At 41.1% G+C, this 16,843-nt stretch overlaps 1 protein-coding gene across 5 annotated transcripts in view; it reads left to right on the forward strand.

The window, feature by feature from the left end:
* The window catches only part of ZNF423 (zinc finger protein 423), a 262,272-nt gene extending 259,077 nt beyond the window's left edge, over positions 1 to 3,195 (forward strand). For all 5 annotated transcript variants that reach the window (XM_062586171.1, XM_062586167.1, XM_062586168.1 and 2 more), the window contains one exon: positions 2,564 to 3,195. In XM_062586171.1, coding sequence (XP_062442155.1) covers positions 2,564 to 2,593 — 30 coding nt within the window. In that variant the 3' untranslated portion in view covers positions 2,594 to 3,195. The remainder of the gene's footprint in view (positions 1 to 2,563) is intronic.
* Positions 3,196 to 16,843: the final 13,648 nt, after the last annotated feature.

The raw sequence follows: 16,843 nt of genomic DNA on the forward strand, positions 1-16,843 counted from the left end.
CTATTTATTAACTGCTTGGTCCAGGGACTAGTAAGCATATTGATTGCCAGTAATGAATGCAAAGGGAATAAATGGTACATTCCCAAGATATTATCATTAAATCAACATTTACACATGAAAAATGTATATTTTATTTTCTAACTGATGGCTCTATAGTATGTTTAATTTTTCAGCTCCTACCTGACTCAGCTCCGAATAGCTGCAGGATTTGAGTATAACGTTTGCTTCTTTGTGTAAAATCTGTTCATAAAAACAGTGTATTTGTTGCATTAGGAGTGTTCAGAACATATTATTAACCTGTGTTTGAGGAGAGAGGGCTCACAATGAAAGCTTCATTATCAGATTTAGAGCCACATACCATTCCTTTATTGACCTGCCGGGTGTAATCAATGCAGAAGCCACACAAGTTTGAAATCATGTTGCCTGACTGTAGACTATGCGTCATGCATCTAGTGCTGATTGTGCATTATCTTTTAAATGACACTGCCTAAATAAGTATAGATTTGTCTACAGTGAATAGCCCTTCTTTCGATTTGAAGATGGTGAACCTTTCGTAGTTTCTTCTATTGATATTCAGGGTGACTAAAAATAGAAAGGTAATGAAGTTCGCTAGAAATTGCCATGGTTAAAATGCTCAGGAGTGTGTCTGAGGACGAAGTGGCATGTGTGTTCTTCAGCATATGTTATTCTTAATGCTTTTCCAGACTGATTTAATGGGCAAGCTCCTTGTCAGAGTTGCCATTATGTTTATGCAGCTCCGTTCAGTCTCTTATGTAACTTTGGTACTTGATTTAAGAATAACATTCAGCACTGTGAAGGTCATTCCTTCTTAAGGTCAGTAACATTTCCACCTAAACCAAAGTAGAGCCATTAGATTTTATGCCTGATCATGGTAAATTGTCTAAAAGCAAAGTGGTTTGAGCTGTCACTTCCCTTGACATTCCCCGAGTGTGACCCTTCACCTGTGATAAGCTTTCCAGCGCTTTTGGTTTTGATTCTGAAATATTTTGCTTTACTTACTGGGGTTACATTCAGAGAGCTAGTGTTATGTTAAGTAAGGTACAGTTATTTTGCTATTTCATTAGTCTTTTGATTTTACAAGGGATGCTCCTGGGTGTGCTCCAGTTGTAAGGCTTCTGCCTTTGCTTTAACCTTTTGTTGTGTTAAAGCCTGACCATCACTGTGCAGTTTCCTCGCGCCTGCCCACCACATAGAGTATCACAGGCAACTTTTGACATGATTTAGGAACTCAACGGCACTTCTGACACCTGGTGGTCAGTTTTGGGGAGTGCACAGTCCAGAAATCCTCCAGGCTGCAAATGGGGTCATCGCTGGCTGCTCGCTGGGGCCGCGCGTCGCCCGCCGCCCATTAGCTCTTTCCACAGACGGTTTTCATTAGGCAGATGTTGTCTCTGGGTAAAGTGGAGGATCTTTTTTTTTCCCCGATTGAGATGTAACTGTGGATGATGTAGAGGGACCAGATGATTTATGAAAAGTTAAAATATCCTACTTTATTTTACAGCATTATCATTGTAAATAAGTAATTGGCTTTTAAATTCATTTGGAGTTTAAAAACTTATTTTTCAACCTGGTGGACTTGCCTGACCTCTGTTATTAGGCAGATGGAGACAAGTTAAATCACATGGGCTTAAAATGATGCAAATTAATTTTTACGTTTGGGAATGCTGGGGACCGAGCCCAACAAAAGCTCATGTTGAAGCAAATCTCTAGCTGTGCTTATATGTAGGACTGGGGTTTCAGTCTGCACAGAAAATGTAGGTAACTTGGTACTGCTCTGAAAATACAGTTCCAAGATTGCTTCACGATTTGTTGGCTTCTGCACAAAATGGCGAGATAGCTCAGCATCTTCTGATCTGAGATACTGTGATGACATGAGGCTATTACAAACCTCCTAGGAAAAAAAGGGGAAAGAAAAAAAAAGACTCTGAGCTGCTTAAGGAAGTGTGTAGAGCAAAGTCTATTCTTTAAAGAGATTTAATTTCTGGGTCACATGTCCAGTTATTTTTTCTGCTGGGTATATTACCCTGTTGCCTGAACTGGTGGTTCAGCTGTTATTGCTGAAGTATTTCTTGGACTGAGAAGTATGTGTTACAATCTGGTGTCTCTTTCTGCCAGTGCTTGCACCAGTTACTAGTGAGAATAAAAGAGTAAAATATGGCAAGGGTTCCCACAGTGATTCAGATTTTTTTTTTTTTTTTAATTGCTACAGTTAAGGGAATCCCTAAAGGCAAATTTTGCCCATGAAGTGTTACCACTTTCTTTATAGGTATTGAAAGGAAAGAAAAAAAAACATTATGGCTCTACTTGGCTTGTAGAATTTTTTCCTAAGTTCATGCCAGCATTAACAGATCTATCAGAACAAAGCAAATGTGTCATATTGGCAGCTGTTACTTATGAGTACTTTTTCTTTATTGCATTTTGTTTTGTAATAATTGAGAAGCTTTTATGTCGAGCTCTGCGTAAATGGTACTGAGTAGGAGGGTATGGGCATGCTTTCTATTATTCTGCCCCTCATGCATGTCTCCTTTTTTCGTGTTTCCAGAACCACACATTGAGCCAGCACGCACAGTGAGCCACTGGCACTACAGGACACCTCTCTGCAGAAGACTTGACGGTGGCACAGTGGGGAGGACCATTTGAACATTACATCCAATCAAAGTGTCATTTGCAACCCAGATGTAAAACTCTAATGATTTGGCCATGAGGCGCTGCTATTATAAGCAGCTGGAAATGAATATTAATGGAAGAGATTAAAAGTATTCCATGCTCAGTATTTTTTATTGTCCTGCTTCAGCTAGTGTACTTTAGAGCTTCTGCTTCTGACTGAATTTATAGTGTTAGATAAATCTGCTTTGATGATGTTGCCCTTTGTTGCTTCTTGTATTATACTGATAGTTAAAGATTAGGTGTGATTTTTTTTTTTGTTAACTGCTTTTTAATTGCAATTTTAGGTAACTGTGCATTGTGATGTGATTGCTTGGCTATTGTCTGAGTATTTCTTTATAATTTTTTAATTAAAGACTAATGCTTTGATTGGATTTGCCAGTTCACCGGACAGTGATTAAAACTATGTAATGAATATAATCGGTTTCAGTGCAACTGGATGGTCTGCTTTATAAATGTGACTTAATCTGATTGCAATAACTAGTACAGTTCAATAAAGGGAATACATGAGCTTAGTGTCAGAGTTTGTCTGTCAGTACACTCTATATCACCACTGTCAGCTCATGTGTGTAAATTGTGTAAAGTAATGGCTAAGCCAAAGACGGAGAGCAATCTGCTTCCTATGAGCAACGAAGACTTGGAGAAGGAGAAAGCCGCATTCTTGCCTTTGGCATTGTGCTCCCTCCTGATACTCCTCCTGAGGCTCTTGTGTTCAGATTAAGGTGAGTTAGGAACATGCTTCATGAATCTAGGCACAAAAAGGAGTTACCGGTTTATGAGTACTATTAACTTTTGCTGAAGCCAACAGGAATGGATGGGAGTTGGTGGCTTGACCCTTTCTCTGTGCTTCTTTGTTTCAATACAAAATAATTAGCTTGCTGAATTGTATACAAATATGCAAATATTGGATGAAGTCTCTTGGACCTTGGTTTCAACCACATGGACTTCCATGCCCTCAGGTGTTGTATCTCTATGTAACTGCCATTTTTCTGACACTTGAACCTGCCATAATACAGCCCACTATAGCTAATTAGTAGGCTCTCTCTCTCTTTTTTTCTTTTTCTTTTTTTTTTTTTTAGTACCATCTAGTAATGGGGTAACTTATATTCCTAGCCAAAGAAAAAGTAATTTTAAGGTCCAGGAACACCTTCAAAAAGTTAGTGAGGTACAGTTCTCATTATGTCTCCTACTTGCATGAATCATAACCTCCCGGAAAGATGTTTAGCAGTTGTGACGGCTGCACAAATGTGGTTACTATTCGTACAGTGCACAATGTATTGCAAAATTGCAGTAGAGGAACATGCACATTTGAGGCCTTTCAAATCTCTGCAGCAAACTGGAGCACAACTAGTTGCCACAGAACTGTTTCTGGAGCATCTTGGAAGATCTCTGTGACATTTTGTAGAAAAGTATTTTCAAGCAAATGTAGTCAATGCCCAAGTTAGTTATATATAGCAAATATATTAACAAGCCCAGAGGCATAGCTTATTGATACTGCAGACTATACATTCAGCATTTAGATTGCTGCTGTTATGTGTTGCATGCACAGAGCTCCTTCAAGGCAGTAGGACACAACACATGTGTGTGTATGTGTGTGTGTGTGGCAGGGGGGTTACTGGACATGACTGGGAGCTAGGGTCATCCCTGCGCTAGGAAGCACCAGAGTAGGTGCAAATTCACAGCAGCCATTTGGGGAAGAAGTTTCAGCTCTCTCAAAAAAATCAGATAGTGTCCCATTTAAGGTAAAAAATGTTTTTCATTCTGCCAGTTATTCTGCAGAAATAGCATTGCATGGCCTTGGGTAAAAAGTTTAGGCCCAAAATTTTGTCTTTGTGATAAGGAAATTTATGAACCCTAATAACGGTAAAAAAACAGGAATGACATTTCTTAATTTCAAACAGAACAGTTCTATTTTTATCTAGATAATTCTTATTTCACTGTTTATGCAACTAAATCATTGTACTAAAATTATCCATTTCTAAAAATCCAGGGTAAATTTCTAACTGATTATTTCTCTATAAGCCACTTCATAGATGCTTGTGCGCTGAAAAATTAGCTAATGAAATCACCAGTTCGTTATTCGTACTCATAATGTATGCATACTGCTAACTCACGGGCAACATTTTAAGATGTCATGGAAAAGTGCTGTGGAGTACAGGCTCACAGGCAAGTTTCTGTGAGAAAAGCTAGCCAGAAACCTACATCAGCTGCTCCGCTGGCAGCTCGCGTGCCACCCTTCCCGCCCGCTAAGCGCAAGGCAGCGTTCCCGGCAGAGGTTCTCACTGCGGAGGTAGGTAAAAGGGAGGCTCTTCACCCAGCGCTGTGTTTGGAATCATGTTTGGTCACTTTTCGTCAGTCCTTCAGAAATGAAAAGGCAGATGTAGATTCACATCTTCAGGAGAAGGTTGTCCGTTGTGAATCGCAAGAGAAAAGCGGTGTTTCCATGCAGGTCTGAATACTGCACTAGGAGCGTGGCACTGAAGCGCGTGCCTTTGCCTCGGCATTTCCCTGCTGACTAGTTAAAGCTCGGTGTGCACTCGTTGCGCTGAGCTGGGAGCTCCCCGCGTGGGGGATCTTGTTCTGAGCCGCGTGATGTCCTCCAGCCGAACTGGGGATGTGGGCACGGAGCCGGGCGCAGGGCCGGCGGTGCCAAGCAGGCCGGCCTCCAAGCCGGGCGCTGTGCTCACCACGAGCGGCGAGGAGGGCAGGGGCGTGGGCAGGAGTCATGGTTTGTTTTCCACCCCGGCTTTAAAAGGCAGGAGATCCCCAAGCCTCGGTGTGAGCGCCGTGGCCTGCTCCCCCTCAACTGGCTTCTTCCCGCAGAGGAGCTTCCGCTTGCTCCGCGGTGCCGCATCCACGACGAGCCGGACACCCGCAGCCCACGAGGATGTTGCTCCTCAGCCTTTGCCGAGTCTGGTGCTGTCGTCCGACCCCTTTTTGCAAGGCCTAAGCTTGGCTAGGCAGGGCTGCCCCGGCTGGGGCTCGTGGCGGCAGAACGGCAGCGCGGCGCAGCGCCTGTGTCGGTCGGCTCCCGTGTGACCGTCATGCCGCCAGGGACGGGGGCAGAGCTGCGCCGTCCCGGTACAAACACAGCTTTGCTGGCATTGCTGCAATCACACCAGGGAGTGCTTCGCCAGCATAGTATATAGGTCCTGTATCTGTTAAAAGCTCCTAGGGAAAAACAGAGCCTAACTGTGCAGGTGGAGAAAGGTAACTTCCCAGCTTCTAGTGAATTTTTGAGGTTTCTTCCCCTTTTCCTTAGCGGTCAGGAACTGCTACAAAAGGTATTTGGAAAAAAGTGAGAAATACTGAGTCTGAACGCATCTATCTTCCACTGGCTACAACACGCAGAAGGTGGGACGGAGCAAGCGTCAGTCGTGCACGTAACACTCCAGGCGCGGGGTAGCCTCCTCGAGGCCCCAGCGACGCCGGCAGCGCGCGGGCGAGCCGAGCCCGGCACCGCAGAGGTTCTTGCTGCAGGCAGGGCTCAGGCAGAGTGTCGCTTTTATCACGTCAGCGGTGGCATTTAGGGCCTTTATAGTCTTGGAAACCACAAAGGTAAGTCTTAAGTGTGTAAAGAAAAGATAATTACTGAATCACCTACAAGGTTCTTCATGAAGTATGAATCTTCATGGACTTACTTATGAACTGCAATTTAATCACTTCAGATTGTCTCATTTAGAATCAGAATGGATATTTTTATATGATGTTCACTGTGTGGACAGTTTTATTTCATATGCATGGAAAACTAATTGCTGGAAATGATCAGGAAGTTGTCACAGGTGAACTCCATCCTTTTTTCTTCTCAGCGTGCAGCTAGCCACAGCGCAGGCGCCCCAGCCAGGGCCAAGTGGCATCAGTCCTAGTGGAGCCCTGGCGGCCGCCGCGCTGCCCCCGGCCGGCCCCGCGCCGCCATCTTGAGGCGCCGACCCTGGCCTGCCCCACGCCGCCATCTCGAGGCACCGGCCCTGGCCTGCCCCGCGCCGCCATCTCGAGGCGCCGACCCTGGCCTGCCCCGCTCTGCCATCTCGGGGCACCGGCCCCACGCCGCCATCTCGAGGTGCCGACCCTGGCCTGCCCCACGCCGCCATCTCAGGGCACCGGCCCTGGCCTGCCCCGCTCTGCCATCTCGGGGCACCGGCCCCGCGCCGCCATGTCGAGGTGCTGACCCTGGCCTGCCCCACGCCGCCATCTTGGGACACCGGCCCCGGGCCACCATCTTGAGGCGCCGACCCTGGCCTGCCCCACGCCGCCATCTCGAGGTGCCTTCCCTGGCGTCCCCTGCGCTGCCATCTGGAGGCATGAGGTTGGCCCCTGTGCCACAGCCAGCTTGAGGAGCTGCCATTGCACCCTAACTGTGCTGCTACTTTAATCTATTAGGAGCTTTTTCTGGTAATTTATTTTTTCCTATGAAGCAGGTCAGTGTTCACTAGTCTGGCAAGCGGGGCTGGTTCGCGGGGCAGTTGGGTGGGTTTTGCTGGCCCACTTCAGAGAGGGGCCAAGATATGGAGATCACAGGCGAGGAGCGGTCATGAAGTATTCTCGTATCTTGTTTTTACTACTTTGTCCATATTTAAAGTACGACAAAGTTAATTTGGTCCAGGAAAGGCTGTAAGGAGAGGCAAGGCAACAAAAATCTGTTACTGAATTGTGAGGGAACCTAAGAGCTTAGTTTCCTAAACTTTGCTTTCCCTGATATTCCCAAATATGAATTGATACTTCAAGCCATATGCAGCACAGGTCATATCCTTGGGAAAAAGCAGACTACAGAGCTAACAATCTGAGGGTCTTTTATGCATATGTGAGAAATACAGCTAAAGGGGCAATGCTGTTTGTAAAAACCTTTACCTCCAAAATCTTTGCGTTCCAACTCAGATCTTGCTTTGAATTCAAAAAATACATTTATTTGTGTCTTCAGATTTACATGCCTGGAAGAGGTACCTGGGCCCCAGTGTGATCCTTCCCTCACAGTAAATAAATGAGTAAACAAGCTCCAAATTCAGAGCACCTAAACCGTATCCCTGAAGTGTGGGTTTTTTCTTTACCTGGCCTTTAATTTAAAGGAGAGAGCAAGAGAGAGAAAAAGATTTTTTTTCCCCTTGCTGTAAGCAATGCAATAAATAAGTGCATCTTCTTTCAGTTGCAATTTATAGGCAGCGTTCCTCAAGAAATCGGCTTCTATGCATGAAAGCTATAAAATGTAAATACCATTTGCAGAAGGTAGAGCTTCTACTGTACACTTTCTGGTTTATTCACAAAGTATCTCAGTGCAAGCCTGCCATAGGAGAAGGACTAAAAAAGTGAGCAGATGAGTTCAACTAATGCTTTTGTAATGGTACTAAAAAAAATGGTCAACAACTTCCAGTAGCCTCATGCAGCAGAAACAATTTGGGTTGCTAATGCAGAAGGACAGAGTCTCTCCCAAAGTAGGACCTGGAAACTTTTTCCCACATGAAAGCTTAAAACTTGATTGAATGTTACATAATCCCTAATAGATATGCAATACATTATATTTCTGTGCATATCCCTAATGCCAAAATAGTCAAAGCTGGAGGGCCTTGACTTAAGGCAAAATAAAGTCTGATATACAGACAGTGAAAAAAGGTTGAAAGAGGGAGGTAGGGGTTACCTGATTGCACCCGTGACAAGACTAGTAGATGGAGCATGTGAGTTTGATTAGTGTTGCTTCTCTCTCCCTAACTGGCCTGATAATGTCTGTGAAAAAGTCAACAGCAGATGCAGTTTAAATGAATTTATCTTTTACTGAGGTTTCAGCACTGAAGCCTAGGTATAGCTGTAGTGTCAGTGCAGAACAGTGTACTGGAGGGTCTCTGCTGAGAATGGATGTGTATATGATTTCCTGACTGCTATAGATTTGTACAGACTGTTCCTATTACTAGATAAACCTGGAATTTTGATGGTAGGCCTTTATTGTACGTAGTTCTTACTACCTGCCTAGTCAGATTACTTTTTAAAATTCCAGATTGATACATATCAGCCTTCCTCCTGTTGCTGCCCCTATGAGGGGCATCATTACTGATGACTGAATTTATAGTTTGTGAATGTTCATAGGGTGATTGTGTGGTGTGAGTATGTCTTTGATGCAGAAGAACCTGCATTTTTTTGAGTGGAATAAAAATGGTTGCCTAGTGGTAGGCAAGGGCAGAAAAGGAGTAGGAAGTCCTGCATTCCTTGTATTTCTTAAGATTGCACTGGCTGCAAAATGATTATTTGATGAAAGGACATAAGAAAAGTAGAAGCTGAGATACTTGGCATCCCACTTAGCAGGTGAGGCAACCTTTGCTGGTGGATTAGATATGCTTATGTTAGCAAATAAGAATGTTAAATAACTACCTATCTTATACTGAGGGGTTTAGCACCAAAATACAATGTAAAATGCATATCAGACCCAGTTCCATCCTTGTCCTCAATTTCTGTGCTATAGGGTAATTTCAATTACTGATGTGTTACATCAAGGAATACACTGACCTTATTTGCTTTCTAGAGACTGCCAGAAAATAGCATTTTCTTTCATATTGCATTACAAGTGTGTACACAACTGTTTCCCTTGACTTCAAGGAGTTAAATGTTTGTATATATAAGGCACACTAGGATCAGAGCCTTAGGTAATCTAATGATATTAGATAACTTGACTGTGCATCATTAGCTCAATGATGTACCAAGCTTAGAGAAAGGGGAAAAAAATGAATCCTGAAGAATATTTGTGTATGTGTGAGAAATATGAGGGAGGGGGAGAGGAAAACTCAGTCAAAATGCCTACAGTTCATTTAAGATACTGCAATATGCATTTTTAGTTGAAAACGTTATTGAGAATAGAAACAAAATAAGAGAAGAAACTAGTGAACAATCTAGAATACCCCCTCAGCATATGAAAACCCACTGGAACAAATGGAGAAGAAGCAGGTGATGGAAAACATGTATTCAAAGCAGAACTGACACATGTAAGCACCAGAACTGCAAATTGGCCCTGAAAAATTGACTCTTTCCTTGTAGAGCTGTATGTTATTCCTTTTTTAGACCTATTGGTGCATCCTATTCAGTCAGAGCTCCCCAGCTCTGTTGTATGTTACTTTGTCCATAAGGGTGTTGAACAAATATTTTGTATCCAAGAGAGACTCATTAATGTCTTTCAAACTGGATGCAAGTTTCTCATTATTCTTCTGCATAGGTCTAGTAATGGGCGCTTCCTCTAGAGATGCCCTACACAGATGTCTTTAGGCAGTGTTGATGGCATGAGGCATGAATTGCTTTCACTAAAAGATTTATAACCTTATAGCCTTTTCAAGCCCAGGCAGTGTATGTGGACTAAAAACCAGCAGCAAGGATTTTCTGACTTCTGCACTACTCACTAATACTGAGTAGCATGGAGAAATCATTTTGGACTAAGTTTGTGCTGTTCTGGGTCCTCAGAATGAGAAATGAAATGTCAGGCTTTTTTTTCTTGAAGGTACTGCATGTTTCTGACTCCTGTTTGAATTAAAGCTGCAGGTTCTAAATCCTTACCTAAAAAAAAAAAAAAAAAAAAAAAAGGCAAGCGCTGAAGTCCATGGATCTTAATTTAGGGCTCCCCAAATCAGAAGCTGCTTTGAAAGACATGGAGAAGCACAGAATAGCCGATAGATTTCCATATCCTGCAGGGTTTTGGCATGAATCCCCTTCTTTGGTTCCAGGCAGAAAAATACAAAGAGAAGTCTGTGAATAGGACCTCACTGGGTGTCCAACCCTCTGAGTGAAGCTTCCTGTGCAGAGGATGGTCTCGGCCTACATTTTTCAGTTATTATATAGAATTTGTTTCCTGCTATGCTAGACAAAAATGTGTAAAAATGTAAAACTTGTAGTGAATTCTCACCTTATAGAGCTACTGCAAGCTCTACAGGCAGATCATGTACCGGAAGGGTTGGCATTAAATGTAGTGGCTCAGGAGAGACACCAAAGCTCAGCATAGGCATCCTTTTAAAATGATTCATTTTGTCTGCAGTGTTTTGTAAGCTGATCTGAATCAGATTTTGGAGTAATACTATTGAAGTCAACAACCAACACCCAGGATGACTCTAGCTCTTAAAGTGCTGTTCAGACTTCTTGAAAGACATGTATCCCAATGACTCCTTTAGAAGTCATTAAACCAATTATCGTCCCAGTCATTTCCAACAATTATCATTATAGACTTTTGGGGTTTAATCATTTTTTTAATTGACCTGTGAATAAGACGGGAGATACAGAAATCTCCCCTGACACCCAAGGTGTAACCACTACATAGATAGCATTACTGTGCGCATGAAGTAATTTGCATCGTAATGCTGATCTGAAGCTGGGATATGAATGACAATATTCCTCTAAATAAGGATAAAAATAAATAAAAGACTATAAAGGAGAAGAAAGTAGTAATATATAAATACTATGATTGGTGGCATTTGCTTCTGTGACTTCCTTGGCCAGCAAACTTTGGAGCTGGAAAAACCTTTTTTTTTTAAACTGTATGCAAGGCAGAATAAATTGTAAGTGACGCAAGAAGTTTTGACCACCTTTTAAATGCTACAGTGATTGAATTGAGTTGGAGAAATGTCTTTGGACAGTTGCTTAGGACTTCAAAATGAAATCAGCCATTCAGCCATATGTCCCTCCTGCAAGCAACTAACTTTTTTCATGCCACTTGCCTTGGTACAGCACTGCAAAGTGGCCTGAATGCAGCAATTTGCGGGATTTGGCACTGTGAGCCCCGCAAGCACTTAGCAAAAGTAATTGTGTAGCTCTATTGAAAATCCCGCATATCATGCTGTGGGGAGCCAGCACTTTTTATCTGTCAGCGCTGTTGGTGACAAATATTAAAATAAAAAGTATGACACTATAGGTGCTTCAAAATTCAAACTGAAAGTTTCCTACTGTGGGACTTCTAACCATGTAATAAAGTGCAGGGAAGAAAGCAGAGTTCAGACCCCATGCTGTAATAAAGGCAAGGAAATCTTAAGTGTTCAAATACATAATTCATTCTATTCTGAGTCTTTCTACCAGATTTTGACTTGTAAAGATTTTAATTTGTGCCTAGATGATACATTCTTTAATTTCTCTTTGACCTTCAGAGACAGCTGGGGGAGTGCTGGGGCAGACCTGCTCGTTATGGTGAGTGAAAGCAAATGGTCACAACAGGAAAGCTCCTCTGCAGGCAGCAAGGGCATGATGGTGGTGCGGGACCAGGCTGGGAGCAGAGAAGGAAACTGCTGTCTTCTGTGTGCTATGAAAATGCCTGCAGGAAAGTTGCCACAACAGCCAGTGTGTTTGATTTGTTTTAATTAAAAATACTTTGCACTTTAATAAGGTCCAAGGATCTCAAAGCACTCAACAGACACTGACTGAGTCTCAGCATTCTGTAGTTAGGTAAGTTGCTGTTCTCAGTTCTCATTTTGTCTTGTTTCCCACTAACTTGTACTCTTTACTGCCATTTTGTTACACAGTTTTCAAAAACATAGTTTTAAAATTTTCTCATTACCTATAAATTTGAGTATTTATTGCATTATTGTGAAATTATTTAAAATTATGCTATAATAATATATTATATAAATAGTGGCACATTATAATCAGAAAGAAAAAGTAATTAATGAGAAATTGCTTTTGTGGGGGAAGGGGTACACATTGCATGTTCGTAAGCTACATATTACTGAGGATGTTACTGACCATATAAACAAGTAAATATATCCCTTCTAAAACCCCAGTGAAATCATTGCCTTTACATTGGGGATAATCTGGTTCAGCTGTGGAAAGAATGCATGGATTTCACTCTGTAGTGGTCATTTAACCTAAATTCTATGCATTGAACTGTGTGCTCTCTTGACGGTAGCATACAGAATTGACTGGATTACATATTCAGATGTAAAGCTACAGCAAACTTAATTTGACCTATTTAGGTTTTCTAATTTTGCCTCTTTAAGCCTAGTTACTGTCTTTTTAACCCCTGCTTGTTTTTCGTTCCTTTTGAAATGCCTTCTTAGGTACTGATATCCTTCTTGTCCCCAGAACTCATGCCCAATGCTGTACTTGGCTTCCAATACTTTAGAAATACCACCTTTGCACATGCCTCAGCCCTTCCAGAAGTGGAGCATGCTGGCAGCACTGTGCAGCTTGAAATCATGGGATCTATGCATCTATGATACCTTTTCTAGGAACAAGCTGAGTAATAGTTTGAATATTTGGTCTTTTTTTTTTTTAAGCAATTATTTTGCTACAGAACTTAAAAGCTGACACCAGTGTCCTGCCCCTTGGTCTTTACTGGCCTTACATTTTTTTTGTTGCCAGTGGCTGACTGAATTCTTTTTCTTTGTCTGAGTCTCATTTTCTAGCCGTGCTTCTGATATGTTTAAGTCCTTTTTAAATTTGGTCTCTGCTTGCATCTGTTTAGAATGTCCCTTCATTTAGTACCATCTGAGAGGTACCTTAGTGTGATGGCAATCTTTTCAAGTCAGGTTGTTGCATTAGTGATGATTAAAAGATAAGAGGCAGGTTTATAAGGGAGAACCAACATTACTTCATTAAATTGAAGTAACAATAATAATAATGGACAAACTTCCAGGCATTAAATCCATCTCTTGTTCTTCCCTTACCCATACATATAGTCATTAACGAAGATTTTAAATCTTCTCCTCCTCCTGGTATAAGACTAATCTCTGCAAGCCCTCTTGGTCTTTTTCCCAAGTTAATATGCTTTATTGCACCAAGGCTTCAACTTGTTGCTTAAGATAGTGCTCTCAACGTATATGATACTGTCCTTACCCCATTCAGAGTGTAACAGCTTGTGCAGACCTGGGATATCCTTACCAATTGCTTCACTAATGTCAAAGTTATACCACATCAATGACGTTTTTCTGATTGCACTTGGTGCCATCTTACCTGTCTGCTCTGCTCTTAGGAAGAAAAGCTCCAGTGAACTTACTGACAAAGCTCCTATTGATGTTGGATAAACTAAGCCTTTGAACTGCCAATATAGGAAGAGGATTTGAAAAAAATATATCACACTCGCATTTGATGCCTTCTGTTCATGGAATTTGTTGAGTTTCTAACAGTTGAGGATGGTGCATCAGCAGCTGAAGCAATGTCCCAGGGCATGATCTCCCTGAGCTTTTCCCTGCGCTGGTACAACAGAGTTGTCACATAGCACAATGCAATATTGCCAAAGCAGGGTCTTGCCTTGTAAACAAATCTTTGCTACACTGCCAGATACTTTGAAAAAGCACAGTTCCTCAGTCCCCATGCCTAGGCTTGCTTTTAGTCTTTCAAGAAAATATTAACATTATTCCATGCTGCTTTTTTAACAGCTCTTTAGGGCTGGGAGAGAGCTAGTTTTTACATCCTACTGCAAAAATGGTGAGTAATTAGAAGGATGAATCTGATGCAGCTGGATCAAAGTATGTTAAAATAAACAATAATAAAAAAAAGAGCAATGCCCTCCTCCCTGGACTCCCCCCCCATTCGGATTAGGGGAAAGGTCTCTCTGACTGTACCTGCTCTAAGACTATGTTGAGGCTCTTTGCTCTGAGACTTGCTGGCACTACTGATTCAACACTGTATCAAGACACTCCAACTGTGATCTGAGACCTAGAGCGGAGTGGGAGCATCTTGACACAGTGTCAAAACAGTAGTCGGAGCTCGTGGACACAGTATTGAAAGGCTTTTGTCTCTCGAAAAGGAACAGGATTATTTTTATTTTTTGTTGGTTATAATAGTAGCTTTCTATTAAAAGGGGAAAAAACAGTTTATTTACCAGGGATAGGAGTGATGTGCTTTTCCCTCCTCTTCTCTGGTGTTTGACAAAGCAGTGTGACAGACAATGACTTAACTGTGCAGTGCGCTTCACTAAAGTGAAGTTCTTCGGCTTTGGAGAAGTGGAAGGCTATATTTAGAAATTATTCCAATGTCATTCTCCAATTTAGGAATGAAAAGGAGTTAATCCTTTCAAGCTACTGCACCTGTCAGGCATTTGTGTCTGTTTGCATGTTTGTGCTTTGGAAAAAACATTTTTATAAATACCATTCATTTGATCTGAATAATAATTTGGGACATAGTATTGTTCAGCACTATCCCCACAGAATTCAAGCCATGGCTTTTGGTAAGAAAGTCTCTGAATGTCAAATATTTGAGTGTTTACCAATACGTATCAATAAAAGCAGTTAGGTCAATAGTTAAAATGTGGCAATGCCTGCTGAGACAGACTACTTTTCTGCAGATAGGGTGGTCTTACAATGTAACCTGAGCTGTGACTTTATAACAGGTCGAACTCATTTATTTAAAAAATGAGAAGAATGTAGTTTAATTTGTTTTTCCTTGTTGGGTCACAGGTACCAAGGAATCGGCAAAACCATCTACTGAATGTTTTATAGATGATGGTGTTTATGTTGAATGTTAAATGAAAACAATCCATTAAAATAAAAAATGAAAATTCTTTTTGTTTCCTTTTCCTCTTGGGCCTTCCCAAAAGGAGGTCGACAACGACCCAGTTTGAAAAATACTTACCTAAGCCAATCATTGGCCAGCATGTATTCCCTTGAGCAACTTGAGTGGGCATGATGCCATCTGAACAGATGGGCATTACTGTAGGCAACCAAGAGACCATGCATGTGAATCAAGTATGGGTGTTTACAGCATCATTTCCCTGATGAGAATGTCAAAATGGCAGTCCAGTCTGAGTCTTTGGCTCAGTTAAGTTGCGTTTCATTAATTCAGCTCTAAGGTAGACAACTTTACAAAATAAATAATTAACACCAAGTCGGGTGTTCATGATTTTACTTCATAGAACTGTACAGAGAATTAGATAGTGAATAATAAACTCACAGAAATTAATATACTTGATTTCTATCTGCACCAGGAAGGCTTGCTTTGCTTTCAGTGAAATGAGGGCAAAGAAGCCCTAAATCTATGCTAAGTATAATGTAGTAAATAAGCAGGTGTGTAACTATTATAGGTGTGCTTAGAACTGAAAGAAAAAACCTTTTTACATCTTTTTAAAAGGCATCTTATTTCAGATTAAAATTAAATACACATGAAACTGTAAAAAATGAGACTTAGATGAATGCTTTATTCGAATAAAGTACCAGTCAGGCAAGTCAGCAGTACCTGTAAGGTCAGATTAAACTCACACGTATTAAATTAAGACCTTATTCCTGTCCTGAAGAGAGAAGAGCATAAACACTGTAGTGTTTTTGAGCCCAGCACTCAATGTAGCTCCTGTATCTGTTGAATGAAGTGTTTTCTACTGAATTATCATTGGAAGTCATCTACCAACTGTTACAAAGAAAACTTTAAAGAACAGAATTTGAGTATCAGATCAATGACTTCATCTCATCTACTTTAACAAAGGAGACTATGTGATACTTACCCTGGATGCTTGATTTAAAGTATGAGTCTCTGAAAATTTGTTATACATTAATTTTTCCTTTGATGATTGATTCTATTTTATTTGTACTTGAGTTCTCTGCATTTGTGTGAAACTAATTGCATATACAGCCTTCGTTTTTAGATCTGATAATCTGTGTAATTGGTTGCTTACTGATGTTAATGGCTAAGGAGACTGAAGAACTAGGATGCTGAACCAACAATATCAGGTATGAAATACACTAAATGCATTTTTTTTCTTCATGAATAATGCAGCAGAACACATCTTATTGATAATAAACTAGAACTCCTTGTGTTTTAGGTTTGATTTATTCCTGCTCTTTGAAAAATAATCTAATTCCCGTTTGAGAGATTTGTAAGAAGTATCTAGTGAGTTTTACATCTAATCCTATCCCTTATTTGGGGAATTCAGGCAAAAAAGGCAGTCTTTTCAGAACAAAAGATGAAGATGAAAATAAAATAGTGCTTTCCTAACACTTGATTGGAACAAAGAGTTTCTGGAGTGTGTCTCTTCTTCTGCATACAAAATATTTCAGTAGTTTCCCCTTTCATTTCAAGCTATCAAAATCATCCTTTTCATTTGTCTTCTATAATGTGTTATGATGACTCTGACTTCTGCTATTAGACTTGCTAAAACACTCTGTTACCTTGTATTTCATTTTCTAGGGAGAGTAATGTTTATTTTCTTGCTCGATGTCATGGTAACAGAAATACTTCCTTTATATCATATCTAAGTTTGTGTTTTAAATACAAGCAGGAC

The sequence above is a fragment of the Rhea pennata genome, chromosome 13, assembly GCF_028389875.1.
Source record: "Rhea pennata isolate bPtePen1 chromosome 13, bPtePen1.pri, whole genome shotgun sequence".
In the NCBI taxonomy this organism is placed as follows: Eukaryota; Metazoa; Chordata; class Aves; order Rheiformes; family Rheidae; genus Rhea; species Rhea pennata.